Genomic DNA, 23,830 nt, shown 5'->3' with positions numbered 1-23,830 from the left:
GAGGCCAGCTCTGAGCCGCCCAGAAGGGGCCCGGTGAAAAACTGGGATGATGCTGACAGGGGCGGGCGGACGCCCCCAAATTCCCAGGGAGAGCGAATCTGGCGGCCCCCATCCCCTGCCCGGAGGCCCAGCCCGCGCGCCGCCAGCACAGGAAGCGCCCAGTCCGAGCCAGGGAGGCTGGAGCAAGAGCCCAGGCCCACCCTCGGGTCCGCCGCCGGGCCCGTCCTACCCCGCGCAGGCCCCGCCCCCTGCCAGCGCCGGGGGCGGGGCCCAGGTGCGCCGAGGGCGGGGTCGCGGCCGCACAGGTGCCTGCCCTTTGCGCCTGCGCCCTCACGCCCCGCCTCGCCAGGTACGTCCCGCCCTCTCCTCGGTTGGCCGCCGCTGTGTCCGTTTCGAGGCGTCCGCCATTGGCTTTGGCACCCATCGCGCGTCTGGACGCGGGGCCCAGGCCGGCTGCCGGGGTCGCTGGGGGCGAGGGGGCGGTGAGGAGCGGGCGGCGGAGGCACCGCGCCAGCGCGGGCAGCGGCGAGTCTACACACCGACGGTTCGAGCCAGGGGCAGCCCGGTAGCTGCCCGGGCGGCTGCTCGCAGACCCTTGGGTGTCGCCAGCGCCTGGACTGCGCGTGCGCGGTCGGGGTCTCCCCGCACCTGATCGCGACACCCCAACCGCCGGCGGCTGGCGGACATGGCGCAGCTGCGTGTGCCCAGGCGGGCCGGCGCGCTCCTGGCCCTGCTGGGCTCGCTGCTGCTCCCCGGGGCGGCGGCGGCCGACGGAGAGCGAAGCATCTACGGTGAGCGCCCAGCGGGCCTCGGGAGGGGTGGCCGGGGAGAGACTAGGGGACGCGGGGGTTGGCCGGCAGGGGGGGGGCGTCTGAGCGGGGAGGAATGGGGGCGATTTGGTGACTGACGTTCAGGGGTGTGGTGGAGATTCAACCCCAGACCTGGCGATTAAACAAGGAGAGGTTTGGCAGGTGAGCCGCAGAGCTGGGAGCTGGGGCAGCCTTCCCTGGGGTGGGGCAGGCGGCTGGGGGCGCGCGGGGGGCGGGCGGGGTTGACCTAGGAGTGGCCAGCCTCTTGCTGGCCAAGCGAAGTTCCGTGGCCAAGCCAGGCCCGGGAAGCGGAACTAGGTGGCCGTGGTGGAGGGCCCCACCGAGGCCCTTGGCCCAGCAGGAAGCGAACCGGCACTCGCACCTGTGGGTGGTGGGTGTCGGCCTCGCAGTCAGGTAACCCAAGACGCCCGCGCCGAGGGATCCAAAAGGAGGAAAAGTGGAGCAGAGAAAACAACGCCAAGTGGAGGGCGCTCTACCTGCCCTAAGAGAGCTGTCGGGCGGAAAAGCTGGCGTTTGACTCTTGGACTGGGCCGTGGAGGGGACCTTGGCGGAGGGTGGGCAGGTGGACCTCTACGTTCTAGGGCCACTGGAGCTTCAAGGGTCTTTTTAGACCAGTGTTAAAGCTCTCCCTGCTGCTGCAGACCAGCTCAGGGTGACTTGGAAGAGAGAGCTCTTGATGGAAGGCTGACCTCATTTCACAGGGCTTCCTGAGTGGACCCCCTGCTCTGTGTGCCTGTGGGGGCCCTGGTGGGTCAGGCCAGCCAAGCCTCTGCCTGCAGTTTTCTGTGAGCAAGTGGGGAGAGTAAACAGCTAAATATAGAGCACTTCCCACAATATCAAATCACTAAGAAGTGAGGAACAGGAACCGGGTGATGTAAGAAAGTGATTGGGGCGGGGTCGCCTTTTCAGCTCCCATGGAGGCCGAAGCCATCTGAGCCTTGCTGTGAAGAATGAGGCCGCAGCCACCCAAAGATCTTGGCACCCGGTGGGTGTCAGGTTGGAGGCTGTGGGCAGTGGCTGCTAGCAGCTGCCATCAGATGAGGTGACCCTGCGTGTTGGCATAGACCTCTGCCAGTCACATGTGCCTGGCGGTGACCTTAAGCTTTGCTTACAAAAAGATTTGTGGTTGTATCTCAGTAACTCTTCACTATCATCGGAGTTGTGTTCCTTTCTCTGTATGTCTTTTTGAGCTGGTCCTGACGTAAGCAGAATACGTCTTTTATTTGTGCCTTAGTCGGTGACATTGCCGCCTTTAATTATTGACCTCTGTATCAACCCGCCATGGAACGCCTGCAGGGAGAATCCTGGGAGCAATACCACTAACGATAGATAAGATGGACGGGAAAACCCTAGGGAAGCCCTGGACGGCAGGACGGTGGCTTGTCACCGCCACAGTGTAAGTCCTGCTGCCAGGCCTGTTCTCAGAGCCGCTGAGTGGGTTTGAACCGCCAACTTTGGGGGGAGAATCTGGACAGAAAGGAGCTTGGTGTGTTCAAGGGAAAAGCGTGGTGTGCCTGGAGTAGTGGGGGTGGCGGGGCAGAGCAGGCAGGGTCGGCTGGTGTGGTTCTGCAGCTACACAGGCATGGGGTACGGGCTGTAGCAGGAAATAAGAAATAAGCTCATGTCGATGCATAGGGTCATGGGGAGGGGCCTGTTCTTGCCACTTGAACCCGAATCTGCCAGCCCTTCTGGACTTTTCCCTAGGAGGTAATTTTGTTCCTTTGAGTTCCTGGGTCTGGGACTGTGGCAGGCTGGACTTCTTTATGTTAGTTGGTCCTTGAAGCCATGGGGGTGGGGCGGGGCGGGGATGGTAGTGGTGGTGGTGAAGGTGAAGTCACCCCGTGCTTGGAGTCACCCAGCAGATAGTAGGGAATGAGGCCCGGTGCTGACCCAGAGCTGTGCTTGTCCAGCCCCGGGGGCTGCCCAGGTGCAGGAAGAGGACCGGAGTCGAGAGAAGTGTAGCCCACACCGAACTCACTGCCATAGACCTCCGTGGCGAACGCATGGTGGCCTGTCGGGCGGAGTGGAACTGGCCCTGTGTTTCGGAGGCTGTCCCTTCACAGGGCAGCCAGCCTTGGCTTTCTCCCTGTGAGCGGCTGGTAGGTTCGAACTGCTGACCTGTGGTTAGCAGCCCGACTTGCAACCCACTAGGGCACAGAGCTCCTGGAGAGGCTGAATTAGTTGGATGATGTGGGAGAGGTTGAGCTAGTTGCTTTGTGGGAAGCCCTGCGGGAGGCGAGGTGGAAGGGCCAGCAAGTTGTTGGAGGTGAGAGGCCGAGAGCAATTCATGGACAAGATCAAGATGTGACTGGGGAAGGAAGGAAGGAAGGACAAAGTCGCTCGGGGCTCCCAGAGAGGTGGGGTCAGGGAAGGATCATGTACCCAGGAACAGAGATCAGGAAGCTTAGAAAGCGGAAGTAGCTGTGAGCAGGTGGACAGGCACCAGGTCTGCAGCTGGAGACCTGGGCTCAGGCTGTGAGGCACCAGGTCCACTGAGACGCACCCCCCAAGGCCTTCTGGAGGAGCCAGTGCCTCATGGGAGAGCCACCTTCTGAAGAGAAGGGGTCAGGCATGGCGGTGGTGTTTTGCTGGTGTTGGGTTGGGTTTTTTAATATTCTCAAGAGCAAAGACACTACCTGGTCCTAGAACGATCACAATGACCTGCTTTCAACTAACAGAACTCTCTGGAGAGAACAGAGCCTCTGAGTTACTTTGAGAGTGGCCAGTCAAGTGTCGTTCCTGGGCGCCTGTGGGAAAGGTGACTTCCAGCAGCCAGGAACTTCCTGGCCAGCCGTGCGCATCACGGCTGCCCTGAGTGGCCGCTTGGCTTGCAGCCATGGCTGCTGGCTCTGGGTAATTTCCACTGAACACAAGGGCAACGAGCTGTGTTCCTGGGGCTTCCCCCCTCGTTTTCAATTTCCCTTAAACTCCTGGGGTTATTGCAGTCTCCCCAGAACTCTGACATCGGGGTTGTCTGCCGTTGCGTTGATTCTGAGTCAGTGAACCTGTGGGCAGCAGAAAGCAGCTGTGCTCTCTGGCAGCCCGCGGTACCTTTACGGTTCTTTTGGCAGCCCCATACGTTAAAGGCCTGGGTTCTCCTTGGGCCTTGCTCATCCGTTTCCAGGTGCCTGCGCATTTGAGGAGATTGGAAGGACCCAGGCTTGGGTCAGGTAGAGGGTATCTTGGCTCTAACTCTGAGCGAGCCTGGTATGAGTGCTGCCTTCCTTTCCATCTGTGTCGGCCCTGTGGGTGATGGTGAACGGATGGTCCGAGAGGAGGTGCCGGAAGGAAGCGCTAAGGTGCAGCCGGTGGAGGGCGTCAGTCAGCTGGGGCTCTTCAGACCAGCCTCCCCCTCCTCCCTCGCAGTGACTGCTGGACTTGAAACGGCCTCTCTGGGCATGCTTGTCCTTCCCAAACGAGGCGTTGGTAAAAGGTTCATGTTCATTATTTCAGTTTTAAAAAGAGGTGCTGGTTCAGCTTTGAGGCAAGGCATCCGGTTCCGATCCGTTGGGGACCTTTTCAGCAACAGCTTGTTGAACAGCATGAAGGAGTCCTGGGGCCTAGTGGGCTACAAGTTGGGCTCCTAAGCTCAAGGCCAGGAGTGTGAAAAGGCGGGGCTTCTACCCTGTTACACTGTCGTTACAGTCTGGGGAATCCTGCCCTGTAGGGGGGTCGGAGTCAAGTAGACTGCGGTATTAAAGTGTGTGTGCACGCGCACGTGTGTGCATGCTTAAAGGCGCCCTGATGAGGCAGTGGGTAAGCATAAAACTGCTCCCCAGAAGGTCTTCAGTTCAAACCCACCTGCCACTCCGATGACACCAGCTTGCTCAAGATTCCAGCCTTGAACACCCTGTGAGGCAGCTCTGCTTTCAGACAGGCCGCGGTGAGTCAGAATCATCAGGGCAATAGGCTTTGTTTAGCTTCTTGACCAAGGGCCAGGCGCCCTGGAAGGCCCTGGAAACAGGACATGGGCCAACACAGGCCTGGCCCCCACAGGTGAGCCCCGGGGGAGAGGAAAGACCTGCACTGAGCAAGAAGGACAAACACGGGACAGCTGGTGGCAAGTGCTGTGGGCGCAGGTTAAGGCTCAGGTGGGGACAGTCCCTGAAGACTGCTGGCCCACTGGCTGAGCGGGAGGGCAGCCCCTCTCCGCCAGAAACGTCCCTTTGCACTGCTGGGCCCAGCCGGTGAGGGAGAGGGGACCTGCTCTCCTCTCTGACCGCTCGCCAGCGCCCGCCCACCCAACCTCGGTTTACTTGTCTCCAAGGTCCTTTGTGGGGTTCTCTGAGCCACAGTCTTAAGGCAAGCCGCCAGGTGCCCGGCCTCTGTCCAAGCCTGTGTGCCCAGACCGACCAGGGAGGCCAAGTTCGGGATAAAGGAGCTAGTGATTCTGGTCAGGGGAGAGGTGAACCCTACAGACAGGGGTCTCACACACACATACACACACACACACACAGCCTTGGGCCCAGGTCACACAACTGAGCAGGCTGCACAGGTGACCCCGAAGCGTTGAGTGAGGCTCGGGAAGGTGGTGGGGCTTCAGCCACTGGTATCTCATCATCACGGGAGGCCATTTTGGAAACGGTGACGAGAAGAAATCACAAATACTCCAAGGCGGACCTCACAGTGACTCGGACCCTGGGCCCACAGTCTCAGCAGCCTCTGATCTGGGGTCTCTGAGATCACATGTAGGGGCGTCTCTGTGCTTGTACTCTGGGCTTTTACCGAGGCCCGGGGGGTTGCCATTTAGAGTCCAGGGGTGTTGTCAGTGCGTTCATATTGGGTGTTTGGGAGAGGAGAGGAGGGGACAAAGATACAAGGTGGTTAGTGGCCTTTCGAATAGAAAAGATAAAGTATGCCTGAAGTGTCAGAATTACATGGGAGAGACGTTTAGGTGGGAAAACCTCAAGTTTCTGAAGGGTGGGTGGACATCACAGGGTGGCAGGGGTCTTGAGAAACGCAGCTCTAGGGAGAGGGCCTGCTGACCCATCTCTAAGTAGCCACCGTTCAGAAAGCTTAAGTTAACAGCAGGCCTTTGGAATGGCTTGTCTTCCTGCCCGTTGACTCAGGGGGCTCTTGAGATGGAGTGGAGAAGAGGAGAGGCTTTAGAGGCCTGCTTCAGGGGTGAATGGAGAGTGACGGGGCAGGAGAGGTGGGTGGGCTTTGTGCGGGTAGTCGGGGAAATCTAAACACCAGGACTGGATATTTTTCCATGCCCAAACGCCAGGGTTTCACGGGCCTGATCATTTAAGTTGGATTGGTCGGTGTAAGCGTTCCTTTCGCATAAACACCTGGGCATCGCTTTAAAGCAGTTAATTTATTTGCCCTGACGCTGACAGCTTCCAGACACCCAAACCTAGAGGAGCTGAGCAGGAGGGAGCTTTCGCATACCTCTCTCTCTCCAGACCCCAAATGAGGTGCCAGCCTGCAGAGTCTGACTCAGGGTAACCCTGGAGGCCAGAGTCAGGCCGCCCCAGAGAGCTCCAGGGCTGGCCTCTGTCCAGACGCAGCCTGCCCGCGCTTCCTCCTTGGGGTGTTGAACAGCAGGCGCTTAACCACCACACTACCAGGGCACCTTGGAACTCTGCCAGCTAAGCCCAGAGAGGTGTATTTGTAGATGGCCCTGGGGTGTGATCGCTGCTTTGGACTTTGTTGCAGTGGATTTAAACCCGCCTTTCGTCTCTCCAGCACACTGCTAACAGTGGGCTGAGCTTCCAGCAGGAGTACCGCCTGGGAAACCCCGGGCAGGGTCCTCGGAGTTGGGCTCCTCTCCATGGAGCGAGGGAGCGGGCATGTGGTTTGGTTGTTGGTTTTGTTTGGGGGGGGGACAGGTTTAGTGCCTCTCCCTCCCACAGGGCAGCCAGACAGACAGTTGAGAGAGGAGAGAGCCTGGGAGTCTGAACAAGCCCAGCCTTTTGTTCCCCGCTGGCTCCCGCCCTCAGGCCCCTGTCTGTCCCTCGGCCTTCCGGATACAGTGTCTCCGCAGACTTTGAACCGTGCACTCGGCAGACAAGGAGCCCTGCCACTTCTGAGGTGGCCTGGCTGCCGTGGACGGAATCAGCCCAGCGAATCCCCTGGGAATGCGTGCTTTCACTGACGGGGCCTTGTTTGCAGGGTCAGGTGGATAAATCCAGGGCTTCCCCGCTTTTGATTCACTCCATAAAGCCTGCGTCCGCTTTGATCTCGCTGACTCGCTGATGGAAAGCTCGCTGGGCCCAGGTGTTCAGGCACAGTGGAGAATGCTGAACCGTGCGGAACCGCCGGTGAGACACTAGTGTGTCGGCAGTCGTTTCTGGGACGGCAGCCAGTTTCTTCCTCATTAGGGCCGATGAGCTTCCTTCTGGATCAGCTCTGAGGTCTTCCTGACCGTCCTTCAAGTTCACGATCCAACGGAGAACAGTTGCTGGGCACGCACCCCCGCATGCGTGAACTGGAGCCCCTGTGGTCACACTGAACAAACAAGTCGCTTGTTCTTAGGAATCACGTGGGAGTTTACATCCCAGCTCATCATTTGTTTTAATTTAATCTTTTTATTGGGGCACATACAACTCTTATCACAATCCATACATACATCAATTGAGCAAAGCACCCTTATACATTCGTGGCCCTTGTTATTCTCAAAATTCGCCTTCCACTTGGGTTCCTGGAATCAGCTCGTTTTTCCAGCTCATTTTTTAATTCAACAACTTAACCAGTCCTCAGTGGCTCGCCGGGCCCCTCTCCTCCCCTCCCCTCACCCCTTTCTCTGTTCCCCCATCTCAGACGATCCTCCCGGGGTCACAGGTTACCTGACACCTCTCTCCCCATTGATGTTTCACTTCCACTTCCTTACCTCCTCCCCACGCCCTCAAAACTCACTGCCGCCAGCGCACGGCGCACTCATCACCGTCAAAGCCTATTTCTTTGTTCAGAAAACCTTTTGAGTTTTTCGGAGCAGTGGTCTCATACAGCCTCTGCCCTTTGGTGACTGGGTACCTTCTCTCACCACAGTGCCCCCCAATGCGTCCATTCCGCGCGGGGCTCACAGTTGCATGGTGCGCATGCCCCAGTCTGCTCAGCGTGCCGTCCCATGATATCTCCATCGTCTTGCTTCTGAGTGGGACTGGGTGGGCCGGCAGCTGGCGTCTGTGCCCGCTCCTGTGCTCTGTAGGGCTGTGCCACCTGGTACTTCCATCCTCGCTTGGCTGCGCAGTTCCCCAGCCCACAGCAGGGTAGGGGGCGCGCCCTCCAGCCTTTGTACTTCTGCCGGTTTGAACACTGCTGCCCATCCGGGGATGGCGTGGCAGCTCCTCGGTGCCTGACGCGCGTCCCTCCGATGGCTCGTGACCGTGAGCATTTCTTTGTGGGTGGTTGGCAGCCCCAATGTTTTTGAGCAGAAAGCCTCCTCATTCTGCCACAGAGCGGCTGGTGGACGTGAACTGCCAACCTTGCCGTTTGTGTCCCACTGTGCCGCCAGAGCCCTTGCTCCCTGGAGCCTGCCACCGTCCCCTCAGGAGGACTTTTCCCTGATAAGGATGCTTCGGGGACTTGAGGGCGGTGTGGGCATGCTCGGCTGGAATGCCAGAAACCTGGGGTTGATTCCCCCCTCCCCACCCCTCAAGCCCAGCCGCCCCATCTGTGAGCTGCACGGGGCAGGTTTCAGGGCACTTTCCCACCAGGATGGACTGGGAAGAAAGGCCCGCTGACCTACTTGCAAATATCAGCCAGGGAAAACCCTGCGGTCTGATCCCGCGGTGTTACAGGGTCGCCGTGTCTGCGCGATGCAGTGGCCGCCACCCCAGACCAGAAGCCCGTCTCGAGCCTTCACTGAGCGTAGTAATGCCTTCCAGGTGTTCTGGCTACTATCCCCAGCCCGTCACCTGGCTCCAAGGGCCTTCACTGTAGACCAGGGGTCCTCAAACTTTTTAAAACAGGGGGCCAGTTCACGGTCCCTCAGACCGTTGAGGGCCGGACTAGAGTTTTTAAAAAAACCCAACTATGAACTAATTCCTGGGCACACTGCACGAGTCGGCTGCTAAGCAGGACAGGCAGCGGAGGCAAAAACATAAGGCGGGCTGGATAAATGTCCTCCGTGGGCCACACGTGGCCCGCGGGCCGTGGTTTGAGGACCCCTGCTGTAGACGCGGCAAACCTCTAAAGACTGACTTTAAAAACCAATTGTTGTACCCCTCACGTGGCTCCTGATAGCCGCCACGACCCCCGGGGTGCTGGTGGAGCAGATGTGCCCCCCAGGCAATAATCTGGGCTCTCATTCTTACGGAAGCTCTGGGTGGGCGCAAACCACCAGCCTCTCTGTTCTCAGCCAGCCGCACGCTCCCACCCAATTAGCCAGCCTGCACCTGAAGAACACGGGGCTGCTGTGTGTCTGCTGGGGGGTCTCCTGCTCCCTCGTCCTTGCTGGCGGCAGGTTTGAGGGGGGGGCGGTTGTCCCAGCACCCCCTGCCTGGCCTCTGTGCAGCTCCCTTGGCCAGAGCCTTCGGTTGTTCAGTGTCTGATTATAATCTCGTTTCCCCCACTGACCAAGTGAGGCTGTGGCCCCAGTTTAACTGGAAGCCCCAGAGGGCGAGGCCCACACCTGCCGTGCGTGCATGCATGCGTGCGTACCTGCCTTCTCTGCCGCAAGGATGACGGCTGCCCCCTTTGTCATGTGACCTCCCCGCTTAGGCCTGTCCACCACACAAACCTGTGTTGTCCAAGATGATGATTCAGGACATTCCGTTCTCCCTGTTGGGGTTTTTAAAATCGTTTTATTGGGGTCTCTTACTACAGTTCTTATAGCATTCTATACATTAATTGTATCGGGCATACTTGTACCTATGTTGCCATGATCATTTCCAAAACATTTTCTTCGTTTTTGTTTTTTTTCCAAAACATTTTCTACTTGAGCCCTTGGTATAAGCTCCTCTTTTTTCCCCTCCCTCCATCGTGAATCCTTGACCAATTATTTATTGTTATGTTTCATATCTTACACTGTCCGTTGTCTCCCTTCACCCACAGTTCTGTCATTCGTCCCCTCGGCGGGGGTGGCGGCGGCTCCATATCCAACCTTCTGAGGTGTTCCTCCTTTCGCCCCCTTCCCCTTCCTGTTGGGTCTTTTGAACCTGAGGTTTGTGGTTTGGGTGAACGTTTACAGAGAAAACACTCTCCCACAGGTTCGTGTCGCAGGGCTGCTCTGTGCCCCTGGCAGAGAACAGCGGGAGCGGGCAGGCGCTGCCATGTGCCCTGGCGTGGCAGGTCTTAGAGGCCTGTGAGCTGTCTGCTGGGAAAGTGACCCGGAGGGGTGAGCTGCCTCCCAGGTCTGAGGGAGTCTGGGTCCATCAGCCTCTGTCAGACCGGTTGCTCTGTTCTGGGTTTTGATGTTTAATCCAGCTCTGTGCTTGACTCCCACTTATTCAGGGCCTTCCCTGGTGGGGAGTGGGGAGTGGGGGTGGGCATCCAGTTCTGGGACCGGAGGGGCCCTCGCACTGCTTGCCTCCTGAGTCTTGGCTCCTCCCTGCTCCAGCCGGGGGAGACCCACGGGTGTCTCTCAGGTGACCGCTTGCTTTTAAGATGCCCATTTTCAGCTGCTCACCAACGCGGCCCGAAGGCTCTCGAATTTCTATGCTCTTTTAAATGAAAAGTTTAATCCAAGATATAGGATCCAATCATCTACCCAGGCCTTAAAAATAAGAAAAGAAATACAAAAATAAGATGGAGAATTCTTTGTGTGTGCCCTAAAAGGTACAGCTGAAGGGGGACCAGCTGGATCTTAAAGCCCCCAGCTCCCCACCCTCCCCTGCACCCTCTCCCTAACGGCAGCGACTCAGACATGGGCCCCGGTGAAAACCTTTAAAAGGGGCTTGTGCTGCTGCCAACCCTTGTTTGCCCCTGCCCTGGGCAATTTTCCGTGTCGGCCAGGTACACCTGAGCCTGTCTGGAATGGCAGCTGAGCAGCCCCTGGTGACCCGTGGTTCCTTGATGCTCAGTGGCCCCGGGGCACCAGGCCGTGTGTGTGTGTGTGTGTGTGTGTGTGTGTGTAGGTGGCCCCCGCATCCCTGGGCTTTGGCACGTGTGTTTTGCTGGCCCCTCAGAGTTGGCTCTGCTTTCTGGCCCTGGCAACCCCACTTCCCCGGGGGAACACTGTGTCCCAGCCGTCCGTGCATGGCTGGGGGGTGCCGAAAGAGCAGGCGGGGGGCCCTGAGGCACCTCACGTCTGTAGGGTCCTGCGCCCACACAGGAGAGAGAGGGGCCTTGGGGGAAGTACAAGTGAAGAAGTAAAAGTTTCGGAGGTTGGATTTGCAGGGGGGGCGGGGGAGGACCGTCTGAGCAGGGTGTCTGTCCAACCCTTCTCTCAGGCAGCCCCCGCCTCTGGGCGCTGGAGCCCGTTTTAGGGGTGGGGACAGGCTGTTGTGTGGCACAGGAAGCCATGTGGAGTGACATCTTCGTGTCCACAGCTAGTCACAGGCTTCAGGGAGGGAGCGAGGCCGGTGGCCCACAGCCTGACCCAGAGGCCGCTCACCCACAGTTTCATTTCCAGGCCCCCCGGGCACATGGTTCCGGTTTGAACGCCCATGGTGTGTGAGCCGTGGGCGGCGGGGAAGGTGCCAGTGGTGGGCCGGTGCCTCGGCCCGCGCTGATGTGACAGATGGCCATCAGGGTCAGCGAGTCGTTCGCATGGCCTTCTGGGCTCCGATCGGCCAGAGCAGGCACCGCCACCCCAAGGAAGGCACAGACAACATGCATCCGACAGAGACTGTTGGAAATCCACTTCCCTATCCGCTTCTAGGAGGGTTTCCACGGCTGGAATCTGTATAGCCTCAACTCCCTCCCTCCGGGAAGCGGGTGAGTTTGAACCGCGGATCTTGAGGTGGACGGCCAGCACGTACCCGCAGCACCACCCCCCCACCCCCGGCTCCGTACAGAGACCGGGGCACCTTGACTCTCGATGGGTTCTAATGTTGGAACTCACGCGGTCCTTTTCTTTTAATTATTTAAAAATTATCTTTATGCATTTACAACCCAAGGAGGAGTTTCCATGTTTCGGCCAAAATATTTATAACGGTCCCTTAGCAACGGTGATTCTTTGCGTTGCTGACGGTCCCGCCATTCGCAGCTCCGCGCTGTCCTCGGTGCACGGACTGTTTGACCCGCTGGCGGGAGAGCAGGACCAGGGCTGACCGTTTAACGAGGGGCTCCTGCCTCGTGAGAGAAGCCAGGCCCCGCGTCATGCCGTGCTCACACCCCACTGAGAGCACCCGCCGGCCTGCTTGCTGAGGGCGGGCAGGCTTGGTGGTTCAGCCCCCTACCCCCCAGCTGATCCGCTAGCAAAAGGCGACGCCGTGTGCTCCTGCGAAGCTTGCCAGTCTTGGAAACCAAAGCAGCAGCAATTGTGCTCGGTCCTGGAGCGTGGCAGCCCCTGCCCGGGCGGCACTGGACAGTGGTCCGTGCCCCGGGAGGAAAAAGCGTGTTTATCAAGCACTAGCCTCGTGGGGAGACCAGTCCTTGGAGAAGGACATCTTGCCCCTCCAGGGGAGTCTGTGGCTGCAGAGGTGGGTGGGCTTGAGCGAGGGGCAGGGTGTGGCTGTGGTGCATCGGGACTATGGGGGGAAAGGTGCAAAGAGCCCTCTGGCTCTCACTCAGGACAGGCTAGAACTTGCTTTCCCGTGGAGCAGCTGGTGGTTTCAAACCGTCCCCCGTGGGTCGCAGCCCGGCCCGTACCCGCTATGCCACCAGGACGGTGAGGTGACCGTGCCTTAGTTAGACTTTGGAGAAACTGAGACCTCATTGCATGCTCCTGTGTATACCATCCAAACACGCCCGTGCAAAGCTGGCCGGGCTGGCTCCTCTCTGCCCCCCTCCCCCTTTTGTCCACTCTGAGGGCGCAGCTGGCCCAGCCACTGGCCTGCCGCCCTGGGAACCAGCGAAGCTGCTCTCCCGACACCACGCACCGAGGCTTGTCTGTGGGCAGCTGTTTCGTAATGTTCACAGTGCCTGTCGGGAACGGGCGGGTAGCTTCAGTTCCTGTTTCTGATAGCGTGGGACTTTTCCCTGTCCGGATGCTTTCCCAAGGAAAGAAAGGTTCCAGGACCCAGGCATTCCATTTCGCGTTCCGAGTTCTGAAGAATGTGCACCCAGATCTGGTTCCCCTCGGCGTTTCCTTTCTGCGTGTGTGGTTTTCCCTCTGCGCCTAACTTGGCCCGCCCGTGCAGGAGTGTGTGCTCGGTCCCTTCCCAGGGCGGCCCGCCCGCCCACCTCTTCTCAGCAGTCACGGACTTACTCATCCCTGAGTAACTTCTGGGAAGTTTGCCTCGAGTCTGGTGCTGCTTGAACCCCAGCGTTGAGAGTGGCCGAGAGATTGGCACGCGGTGAGCCTGAGGGGGGCGGTGGTGTGTTAGGCCACTTCCCTTCTCTGGTCCCACCGACTTGATTTCCACCGGAGTGGTCAGTGTCTTTGCATAGGGCTCCCCTTTACCCGTGAGTTCAGACCCTGTGCTGCAGGTGAACCCCAGGCTCAGTGTTCTCACAGGTACAGCGGGGCGTTCCCACCTGACTCACAGCCTTATCTCTGCACACATCCTGGCCTGGCATCCTGCTGGGCAGAGGCCGGAGGTGGGGGTGGGCCGGTTGGTGTTGGCTTTGCCTGTAGAGAGGGTTCATTTTGTTTGAATCTGGGTAGGTTGGGTTAAGTCTCGCGGGCACCGAGAAACGGTTGTAACCGGGTTCGCGAATGTGTGGCCTTCGCAGCCACGTCTCGAGGCTCCTGTGAAAGTAGCCAGGCCGGTGTGGCTGAGCTCCACCCGCCGTGGCAGCTGCGGGGGTGGGTGTGTGGCCGACATCACCGCTCCCAGGTGATTCACTGTCGTGGCCTCATGGTGGCTGTCTGGGGGGACGCGAACCTTGCACCTCTGATTAGCCACCGGGTGGGTGCTCCGTGGCCGTGGAGCAGAGCTCTACCGTGCCACGCGCGAGGCTGCCCAGAGTCAGAAGGGACGCGACCTTGGTTTTAGGTGCTAGAAGCGTGTGTTAAGTGAGCCTTCTTTTTCCTCCGCCTCGTGGGAAGACGAGCTCTCAAACGGGTGAGTCGAGTCTGGTGTGACCCTCTCTCCTGGGAAGAGTCACTGAGCTCAGTCTATCTGAGTCAGGGTGAAAGTGTTCGTGGTAGTGTGTGCTTTCTGCCTTGCATCGTGGGAAGACTGAATGTCACAGCCCCCAACTCAGCATGCTCGGTATGCAAGAGTACCCCCAGGCTGCTCTTTCTGCGAGTTAGTGGTACACGCCTGCAAGCTGCTGGAGCCCCCTGAAGACTGGCCTCCTGCAGAGGAGGCTGACAGCAGGGACAATAGTAACGGGCCAAGGTGGTAGACTTGAGCCTGAACCGACTCTCCAGGGGTTGGTCATAAAGGAGCCATGGGCACCAGGTAATAAGATCCGCTTAATGAGCAGCCGAGTACGTCACCCCAGTGAAGCGCCCACGGCGTTCTGTCTGCAGACACGCTGGTTTTAGTTCAGGTTTTCTCAGTGAGACATTTCTAAATTACGTGTGTGTGTGTGTGTGTGTGTCCCAATCCCGTTCACACTGCCCACAGGAACAGAACCAGGCTGCTTTCTGAATTATAACCCTTTCTTGGCCCCCGGGACAGGCAGTGCCCACCCGCATTTTGTACCCCAGGGATTTAGTGGGATTCTCCTGTCCCGCTTTTGGTGTGCAGTGCCATCTGGTGGGGGGGCTGCGTTATTGTATGAATCTAAAGAAACAGGTCTCGTCCCATCAAACCTTCCCCACAAGCCCCCAAGTGAGCCTTCCGTTAGTGGTGTCCAAGCCCAACATTACTGCAGGGTTTTCTTCCTCCCATTTTTTTCCAAATGCCTGGTATTACTGAAAATACGAGGCCAACAGAAACTTCAAAGCAGAAAAATACTCTGGACTTACAAGGGTTAAACTGCGGTATCAGATGAGGGGGGCCCAGCAGTGCAGGCCCGAGGCCCGCGATGGCTGCTCAGTGGGAGCGCCTGGTCTACCTGGAGAGAGCGTCCGTGGCTCACTCCGTGCGCCCAACAGCTGCTGGTCCCGTCGTGAAGCAATCCCAGGCACTCCGGATCCCTGTGTCATGTGGTGAGCCTGTCCACCTGAGCCCACTGAGGTGGGCAGGTTCCGGACAAGATTGAGTTCACCAGGGTACCTGCCGTCCCTCCTGATAACCTCACAGCCTCCTCTGACCAGCCCACCGGACACCAAGTGGGTAGCCAGGGCCCGTTTACCAGGTGTCTGGGGGCTTGACTTCCTGTGTGGCGGAAACCTGCTGACCCTGTGGGAGCAAGAACATGGCCCAGCCAGGGCTCTGCTCGGTACACAACATTGCCCAAGCCGGCGATGCCTCTGGGCAGTGGGCGCCCTTCGTGTGTTGGTGGCAGGGCAGCACCAGCCTGTGGGGAGGTCTGTTTGGCGGTGTTTACCTGGCCTTGTGGAGCCGGTCTGTTGTGTGTCCTTTGGCACGGCGTCAGGAGTACCTGCACCAGGTGCAGGCCCAGCCGGTTCTGGTTGGTGTGTTGTTGACGGAAGTTGCCCTTGCTGTGGTCTGGGAGAGCTGCGTGGAGGTGTCTGTTATAAAGCGCCCCTCACCTGCACGCTCGCGCACATCTCCACTGGCACAAATTGTAGGGAGGTGCCTCTCCTGCTTCAGGATGCTCTGTTACTGCTGTGGTGTGCGTGGCTGAGGCCTGGGATCTGCCCAGAGCTCAGTGGGTTGTCCCCCGACCCCCAGCTGAGAGCCACTGCAGGGGAACAGCCAGCCAGCTGTGGGGCCCTGGGCTGGTTTAATTGGGGGTCTCCTGATCTAGCACTGCACTGGCTGCTGCCAGTCCCTCCAAAGTTGGAATGTGGGGTGGGCAGGGAGAGACGAGGCCGAGGCCCACCAACAGAGACCTGAGTCAGATGGCTGCCTGTTCAGTGTGGTCGTCAGCCTTCTGCCTCCTCCAGGGGCAGGAAAAGATGTCTCAGTGGCCCCTGCAGGGGGCCATCGTCGGGGGACTGATGGCAGTGTCCTGTTCCCTAGGCTCCTTGGAGTGGGTCGTGGGGGCGGGGGGGGAGTTGCAGGCGCTGGTGGGAGGAGGTGGACTCGGGGTGGATGGGTGGGGATGAGAGACCGGAAAGCTGTGAGGGTGAGGGGAGAGCAGAGCTCTCCTTGTCCTGCGGTCTGGCGTGATGGGGGGCCGCGTGTGTGTCTTTGACATGGGCAGGGGCGCGGGCGGCAGCCGGGCAGTGGGCTGGGTGTGCCACTTTCCTCCTGGAGAGGACCACCTGCCGAGCTGACTGGTTTCTTTCTGCTCTGGGCTTCAGAACTGTGCCATGTCTCGAGAGTGGTGGGGCGGTGCCGGGCCGCCTTCCCCAGGTGGTGGTACAACATCTCCGACGGCTCCTGCCAGCAGTTTGTGTACGGAGGCTGCGAGGGCAACAGCAACAACTATCTGACCCAGAAACAGTGTCTGCAGCAGTGCGCGGGCGTCACAGGTGCGCAGCTGGCGGGCGGGGGCTGGGCGAGGCTGCCCCCTCTCTTCCTTGTTCTTCTCCGAGGGGGCGGGGGGTTGAGAGGCACAGGGGTGTGCAGGTCGGCCTCACAGTGAGCCTGAGGGGCCAGCCTTCCTCCCTCCTCTCTCCAGGAATGGGCATGGTGGCCATGGGGTGGGGGGGCCCACAGCCGCGTCTCCTGCCTGGCTCCCTCCCCCCACTTCAGGGTGAGAACACCACCCAGGCAGAGCAGAGGGGTGTGTGTCCTTTTCCCTCTCCAAGCAGAGTCCTCCAGGCCTCAGACCCGGGGGACCCGGACACTGGGGTCCTTTTGCCTCCAGGACAAACCCTTGGTCCTGGAGTGGGGTGTGTCTAGCTAGGCAGGGGTCCAGGACCAGTGGCTCCTTCTCTCAGGAGGGTTTGAGATTAGCCGTCCAGTGGTTTCACCCGCGGGGCAGGCGGGGCTCCTCGGCCAGGTGGCAGGTCAGGTGCTGAGCAGAACACTCCTCCTGGGGCCCGTGGGTCCGGAAAGAACCAGAGGTTGGGAGAGCTGGAAGCCTCGGTGTCCCTGGGTACGCGCACAGCGTGGGGACGGGGGAATCGCTGTGCTGTTACGTGTCCGCGGGGGCTTCCAACGGTTGGCGGGAAATGCCCACGTTTCCCCTCCTGCTTGCACGAGCTTTCCGAAACCCCTGACTTTTCGACCTAGTCAGGTTTCCACAAACAAAACAAGGACGTCCCAGCGTGGCTGCAGGTCAGGTCACGGGGGCCCGGGGAGGCTCGGTGGCCTGCGAGCTCACGTCCCTGCCCTGCTCCTTGTGGCTCTGAGCTGCACATGCAGAAGTAGGTAAGGTTACTGGGGTTGGTGCAGAGGGAGAATGGGCCACGGTATCAGCTGTGGCCCAGGCACACCCTGCAGCCACTCAGCAAGCCCAAACCCTCTGCCAGGCAGGTCCATTACAGCTCTCAGCGATCCCCTAGGACAGGGAGCCTTTAGCCATGGCTGGATATTGTTTGGGGGCCACATAGGCCAGCCCCACCGATGGTGACTGAGCCACTAGGACCTTCTGTCCCGTGTGAGGGTTGGGGCAGAGGCGGGCGGGCAGGAGGGGCATGCGGCAAGGACCTGTGTTTCCGAGCGTGGGCTGCGGTCTCCTCGAGCACGTGTCCCAGTGGCAGGGTCCACGTGGCCAGAACACAAGCGGGAGACCGACGGTGGACCACAGACCCGCAGGCTGGCCTTCTCCCTAGAGGTGGCCCAGAGTCCAGTCCAGTCTTGAGTCCCAAGGGTGCCCGCCCCACCTGCCGCTCAGACACCCTTCCATGAGCCTCTGAGAAGAGTTGGGCCACCTGCAGGCGGGCCCGTCCCCCGAGGGTGGCCGTACTGGGATTCTGACTCCTGAGAAATAGATTAGCCTGGGGCCTGGGAGCCAGGGTGTGGAGGAGCAGCGAGGCCACCCTGCTGGACCCTGCAGCTCCCCAGACCACCCGACCTGTCCTCCCCCTGGCTTTTCCACACTCAGGCTGGGCTTGTCCAGGTCCACAGCCACCGGCTCTGCCCACCCCACCCCCCGCCCCCCAGGCCTGATCTCGGTCTTTCCTGTGGGCCAGTCTTGGTTCTGGGTTTCTCTGCTCTGCTGGGTGGTAGGGTGGGTGCTGAAGGTCCCACGGAGAGGAGACGGGAGAGGCAACGGTTAGCTCCTACCCTCGGGAAGCCACCCCGCCCACCAGGACATCTTCTCACCGTGTCCGTCTGCCCTCACAGAGAAGACCCTCAGCGTGGCCACCAGCAGGAACGGAGCCGAGGCCCCTGCCCCTAGCGGTAGGTCCTTCACAAGCCCTGCAGAGGGTCAGGGCCCAGCACCCCCTGGTCCTTTGGACTCCAAGTTTCAAAAAAGAACAGGGACCCAGTGGGGGCCGCCTGCACTGGCTCCAGCATCCTGGGGTTGGAATGTTGGGGGGCTCACCGTGTCCAGCAGATGGGAGGGCCTGGGCTGACTGTGGCTGTGTCCTTGCTGCCCCCTCTCCTGTTGAGCTGGGCACCAGGACCCTGGGTGGTCAGGTGGCGTCAACAAACAGGGAGCTCCCCCTGCCCTGCCCGGTCTGTGCCCTGGGCCTGCCCCTTGGTGCTTACATGGAGTGAGTGGCCAGGCCAAAGACAGCAAGGGGTCAGGCGAGAGTCAGGCTTTACAGGGCTAGGAGCCCTGTGACCGCCGCCATTGCCCCCCAGACCAGCTGTTGAGCCCTTAGCTGGCTGCCACTAGCCAAGACCCCAGGGTCCCTGCTTGATAGCACATGTTCCCCCCCTGTGAGGGGGCACGGGCCTCCCCCTCGGCCCCCATGCTGGTGGGGGGGGAGGGCTCACTCATATTCTCTGTGCTTTGCGGCCCCTTATGCCTGGGAGGGGACAGAGCAAAGCTGCCCCCAGAGGGTTCTCCCCACCCTGTCCAGAGATTACGGAGGGCCCACACATGGCCAGGTGCTTGGGGCTGCCCCTCTGTCTGCGCCCCTGATGCACATCTCTGCTCCAGGTATCAGCAGGCAGGACTTGGATGGCCTCTCCGGCAACGTCTTCAGCTTTGAAGGTACCACCTGGCGAAACGGGAATTGAAGTGCCTGGGCAGGTTCCTGACGGGGATGAGGGAGGTCGGGGAGCCCCAGGGAGCCAGGTAGGAGCAGGCACATAAGTAAGGTCTCTGCCTTGCTGGGTGGCCGTGGGGTGGGTGCCCTGGGTAGGAGGGGGAGGGCCTGAAGCACAACCTGGTGAGTGGCGGAGTCTCGGTCGGCCTGCTCTTGACTCTGATGAAGCTGGGACTGGAGTGAGCCAACAGCCGGGCAGGGCCAGGCCAGGTCGCCCATGTGGGAGCCTGCCCACTTCCTGCCCAGAGAGCCATTCCCCACCCCCCAGCCCGGGCCCTGCTAACCTGTGCCCTGGGCTGCCTTGCTCCCAGAGTACTGCGCTCCCAAAGCTGTCACCGGGCCGTGCCGCGCCGCCTTCCCGCGCTGGTACTTCAACGTGGAGAAGGGCACCTGCGAGAACTTCATCTTCGGCGGCTGCGGGGGCAACAAGAACAGCTACCGTTCTGAGGAGGAGTGTCTGCACCGCTGCTTCGGTGGGTCCCCCCCCCCCCCCGTGCCCACCCCGGCCTTCCGGCTGTGGTTTGAAGCTGGACCCTCCCGCCGCCACTGCAGGGGGAGGCTGAGCGAGAACGCAGCTGCTGTGGGAAGCCCTCCCACCCCTGGGAAGGTCCCTGGGAGACCAGGCACCAGTGCTTCCCACGGAGCCTCTGCCCAGGGTGGCAGCTTGTTCTCTGGGAGACACCCCCCCCCCCATGCTGAGGGGTGGGTGCGCTCGAGCCCTGCCCTCCCTGGAGTGCCGCTCGCCTCTGTCACAGGAGTGCTATGCCTCCTTCCGACTTTAAGACCGTCCGGGGGCCACCCACAGCTCCTTGGCAGAGCCCCGCAAGTTACAAGGAGTCCTGGTGGCTTAGCAGGTTACTCGTTGGGCTGTGAACCTCAACATCAGCAGTTCAAGCCCACCAGCCTCTCCTCGGGAGGAAGGCTTTCACTCCCATGAAGCGTGACAGTCTCAGAAACCCCCGGGGGCAGCTCTCCTCTGTCCCAGAGGGTCACTGTGAGTTGGCATCGACTGGGTGGCAGTGGATGTGGAGGGGGCTTCATTGGCTAGAAGGACTGGACTAGGCAAGAGCCCTGATGGACTGGTCAAGTTCGGGGCTGCGATCTGCAGGTCCAGCGAGACGAGGCTTTCTACTCCGTGAGGAGGGGTCACTGTCTCAGAAACCCCACGGGCAGCTCGGGGGCAGCTGGTCCCTGCCCTGCAGCGCTGCTGGGCGGCACCATTGCTGGCAGGCGTTTGGGTTTTGGAGAAGGAGCCTGGGGTGGAAGCAGCCGGTGCCGTGCCCGTCAGTAGGTGGTGGGTGAAGTGTGGGGGCTCACAGCGGACCTCCAGAAACAGAGTGAGTCCTGAGCACCCGGTGCCACCAGTGGGAGGAACCCGAACCCCCCTGGGGATTCCATTCAAAGGACAGGTGTTGTGTGGTTCCTCCCTACACACCCTTCCGCAGTAGAGGGGAGGGGACATTTCGGAGGTGCTGTGACCATTCCTGGCCCCTCCCCTTTCCCGTGGTCATCCTCCCTGTTAATGTGGATCCACTGCCCCTCAGCTTCCTCCACTCTCTCCCCAGGTGCTGTTGGCACTGTGCCCATATAAAGGGAGCAGTCTTTACGAGCGAGGCTAGACTACCGTTTGGTTTCAGGCAATACTTTCGTGAAGGTCCATCTCCAGAAAGTCTGGGGTCCATGGGAATTTGAAATTCTGTTAGCCTTTCCCCCGCCCTGATCAGGCTTCTTCTGTGCAATCTGAGATCACAGTGCTCCATCCTGGTAGCCCGGCACCATCTAGTTCTCTGGGGCTCCTGGCAAAGGAAGCGGCTGTTGGTGGTGATCGGGCCCCACATCCATCACCTCCAGTTCTGCCTCTCCCTCCTCCGCTGTTGGCATTGGGTTTATTTTTTACATCAGTTTTAAAAGTAATTTGAACTCTTCCTCCCCCGTCCTCCTCCAGCCCGCGCGCACCCCACCCCACCCCCATGTTTGGCTGCCTGGTGGGGAAGGGCAAGCTTTGGCCCTGGCTGCCAGGCATGTCATCCAGGTGGAAGACCCCTCTGGGTGGACCCTGTGGGCGCTGACTAGACTGTGTGTTCTCTTCTAGGCAAGCAGTCCTACCCAGCCCTGACCCACAATTCTAAAGGTACGTGGCCGCCGGCCGCTTTGACTAAGCCGGTCCTGCTCAGCCTGGTCTGCAGGTTCGGCTGGCCCAGGCCTGCTGCCCTGCACGGCCCATATCTTGGGGGGGGGGCAGGGGAGCCTGGGGGTGTCTTGTCCGGGCAGGAGTGTGGTTAAGCAGTTCAGAAGGTGAGGGGTGGGTGTGTCCCACAGCAAATGTGCACAGATGTTTATCTCACTGGCCCCGGGGCTGGGCTGCCTGCTTCCTTCTGGCCTGAGACTGACCAGGGTGTAGAGCCTGTCCAGCCTCAGGGACAGGAAGACAGAGAGGGGGGTGGGGGGTGGGGCAGGCAGTGTGAGCCTCTTACTAGCGCCAGCCATGGAGGCAGGTGTCCTTCCCTTGTCTTTGTTTCCTGGCCTGCTGGTGTTTGCCCAGAGAACCTGCCACACTGGTCTGGCCTCTTTCTGCCCTGTCCCAATTCAGCTCTTAGAGGAGGAGGAGGAGGAGGAGCCGGCCTGGGACCTGGTTGGCCAGCCAGGGGCTAGTGACAGCAGCCAGGGGGCTCCAAGGCCTGGGAGGTGGAATTGGAGATGGAAACTGCAGCCAAGGGCAGGGCAGGGAACTGGGTGCAGCCGCAGTGAACAAGACCTACATTCCTTAGACACGGCGAGCCCGGCCTGGGAAAAAGCCTACCGGCTCACTGGCAGGGCAACCACTACCTTCACTGGCCAATTACAGCCCCCAGGGCCCCTCCCAGAGCTGTGCTCAGTAACCCCTGGCCTCCCCCCACCGGCAGCCACCACAGCCACATAGCCACCTGCCGCAGGCCCTGCCTGTGCTGTAGGCGGGGAGTTAATGCTCTCACACACAGCATTGGGCTGCTGGCCACATGGCTGGCCCCGGGCCTGCTGCGGGTGCCCACCCCACCCACCTGCCGCTTCTGAATCCCCTCCTCTCTTCCCTCCCCCATCCAGTGGTGGTGCTGTCTGGGCTGCTGCTGATGATCCTGGTCCTCTGCCTGGGAGCCTCTGTGGTCTGCCTGGTCAGACTGGCCCGCCGGAGCCAGGAGCGCGCCCTGGGCACTGTCTGGACCTCCCAGGACGACAAGGAGCACCTGGTGAAGAGCACGTATTCCCTGTGAGCACCTGTCCCCAGGACGCCTGGAGACAGCGGGGCGGCGAGCCCACCGCACGGTGTGCCTGTGTCTATAGAACAGTGGCGGATCTGGGTCTCTGTTCCCATCTGCCGGGCTCCCCGGGCAGGCTGAGCTCTGCGGCACTAGCTGCTGGCGCCGACCCACCCCTCTGGCTTCATAGTGCTAGGCTCCGGTCTCTTTGTCCCCACTTACATTGAACTCCCTCGGCCTCTTCCCGCCATGAGAGTGAAGTTGTCATGCTTCCCCGAGTTGACTGATTTCTGGAATTTTTTTTTAATTACCTAAGTAATGAGGTTTTTTATTAGGTTCTGAAAAGAACGCCGTATCATGTACACGTTGAATAAAAAGGCTTTCCTTGGTCAAAGGAAGTGGGCACGTGTGTTTTGTCTTCACACAGCGACCAACATAAACTCTACACAGATGACCCCGGGGCCTGCTCCCAGGCGGCCGGCCGCGTCAGCTGAAGGCTGACGGGACCCTGGCCGATCTCCAGCCCTCAGCGCCTCAGAGCCACTGATGACCACCCCCGGGACAGCACCACTTAACCCACCTTGTCCTGGAGCCCCTTTATGGGAAACAAGGATTTCTCCCAAGTTGTCTTGCAAATGACTATACACTTGGAGATCATCAGGAGTAGATCAGGGGTCATTCTCCCTAAGAGCTATCAGCCATCTAGAGCAAGCAGACACCACTGTTTATCCCACAACAAACAGGGCCCACTCCCTTCTGATAAGGATAGTGGTTGTCTGTTTCCTTGTAGGAGACACCAGGGAGGTCAAACCTGCCCATCTAGGGTTTGCCCATCTTGTCACGTGTACACCCCTAGACCTTCCCATTGCTGTGGGCACACCCCTAGCTCATCCCCTTCCTGTCACGCTCATGCCTATCATGCATCCCCTTCCTACGATGTGTCTGCCTATGGTACTGCCCCTTCCTGTGACGTGTGGTGACCTTTAATGATGCCCCCCGAAGGAGATAGAACCCTTGGTCAGCAATAAAGTGGAGGCTCCCTGCTGCTCTCAGACCCGGGGGTTCCCTCCTGCTCTCATACACGGGGGGGTCTCTCCTGCTCTCACGGCCGGGCTCCCCCCACGAGGACCACCAAGCGGGGCTGAGGTGAGCATGCTGCATGAAATGTGTCTGACTCCATTTATTTCAATATTTCTCTTCTATCTCTCATGCCCTCTATGACTTTACTATAATCTTTACTTATTATCGCTGTACAATTGCGCCTCCCGGACCTGTGATGATTTGGGGGGGACCCTCCTCCCCACACCCCTTACTGCCAACCCTTCAAACTACTGCCAACCCTTCAAACTCCCCACCGTCCAGTGGGAGAACGCCAACCCTGTCTGCTCCTGTGAACGTGGAGGCCCTCAGCCCTGCACAGGGCCCCCTCTGGGAGCTGGTTTCTCTCCCTCCGCGTGACCTCAGGCCTGCGGGTTCTAAGGTGCACACACCTCCCAGTGCGGCTGCTCGCCTTCGGCAAGGGCCTCCACCAAGGTCCCGGCACGCCTGTTATCTTTACCTCCTTTCTCATCGCCAGCCTGTGAAGGGTCCTGTCGCCCTCTCTGCTGAGGCTGAAAACTAGTTCATCTCCAGATCTGAGGGGC

General features: G+C 60.1%; 1 protein-coding gene across 1 annotated transcript; it reads left to right on the top strand.

Moving 5' to 3' along the window:
- Positions 1–508: 508 nt before the first annotated feature.
- SPINT2 (serine peptidase inhibitor, Kunitz type 2) lies at positions 509–22,572 on the top strand. The gene is made up of 7 exons (XM_075536947.1): positions 509–791; positions 16,147–16,317; positions 18,080–18,136; positions 18,846–18,899; positions 19,266–19,427; positions 21,047–21,085; positions 22,036–22,572. The coding sequence occupies exons 1-7, from the start codon at positions 686–688 to the stop codon at positions 22,200–22,202; spliced, it is 756 nt and encodes a 251-aa protein (XP_075393062.1). The 5' UTR covers positions 509–685; the 3' UTR covers positions 22,203–22,572.
- Positions 22,573–23,830: the final 1,258 nt, after the last annotated feature.

Source organism: Tenrec ecaudatus, chromosome 18, assembly GCF_050624435.1.
Source record: "Tenrec ecaudatus isolate mTenEca1 chromosome 18, mTenEca1.hap1, whole genome shotgun sequence".
Classification (NCBI taxonomy): domain Eukaryota; kingdom Metazoa; phylum Chordata; class Mammalia; order Afrosoricida; family Tenrecidae; genus Tenrec; species Tenrec ecaudatus.
Note: the sequence above shows the minus strand (reverse complement) of the source record. Positions and strands in the feature narration are given on the sequence as shown.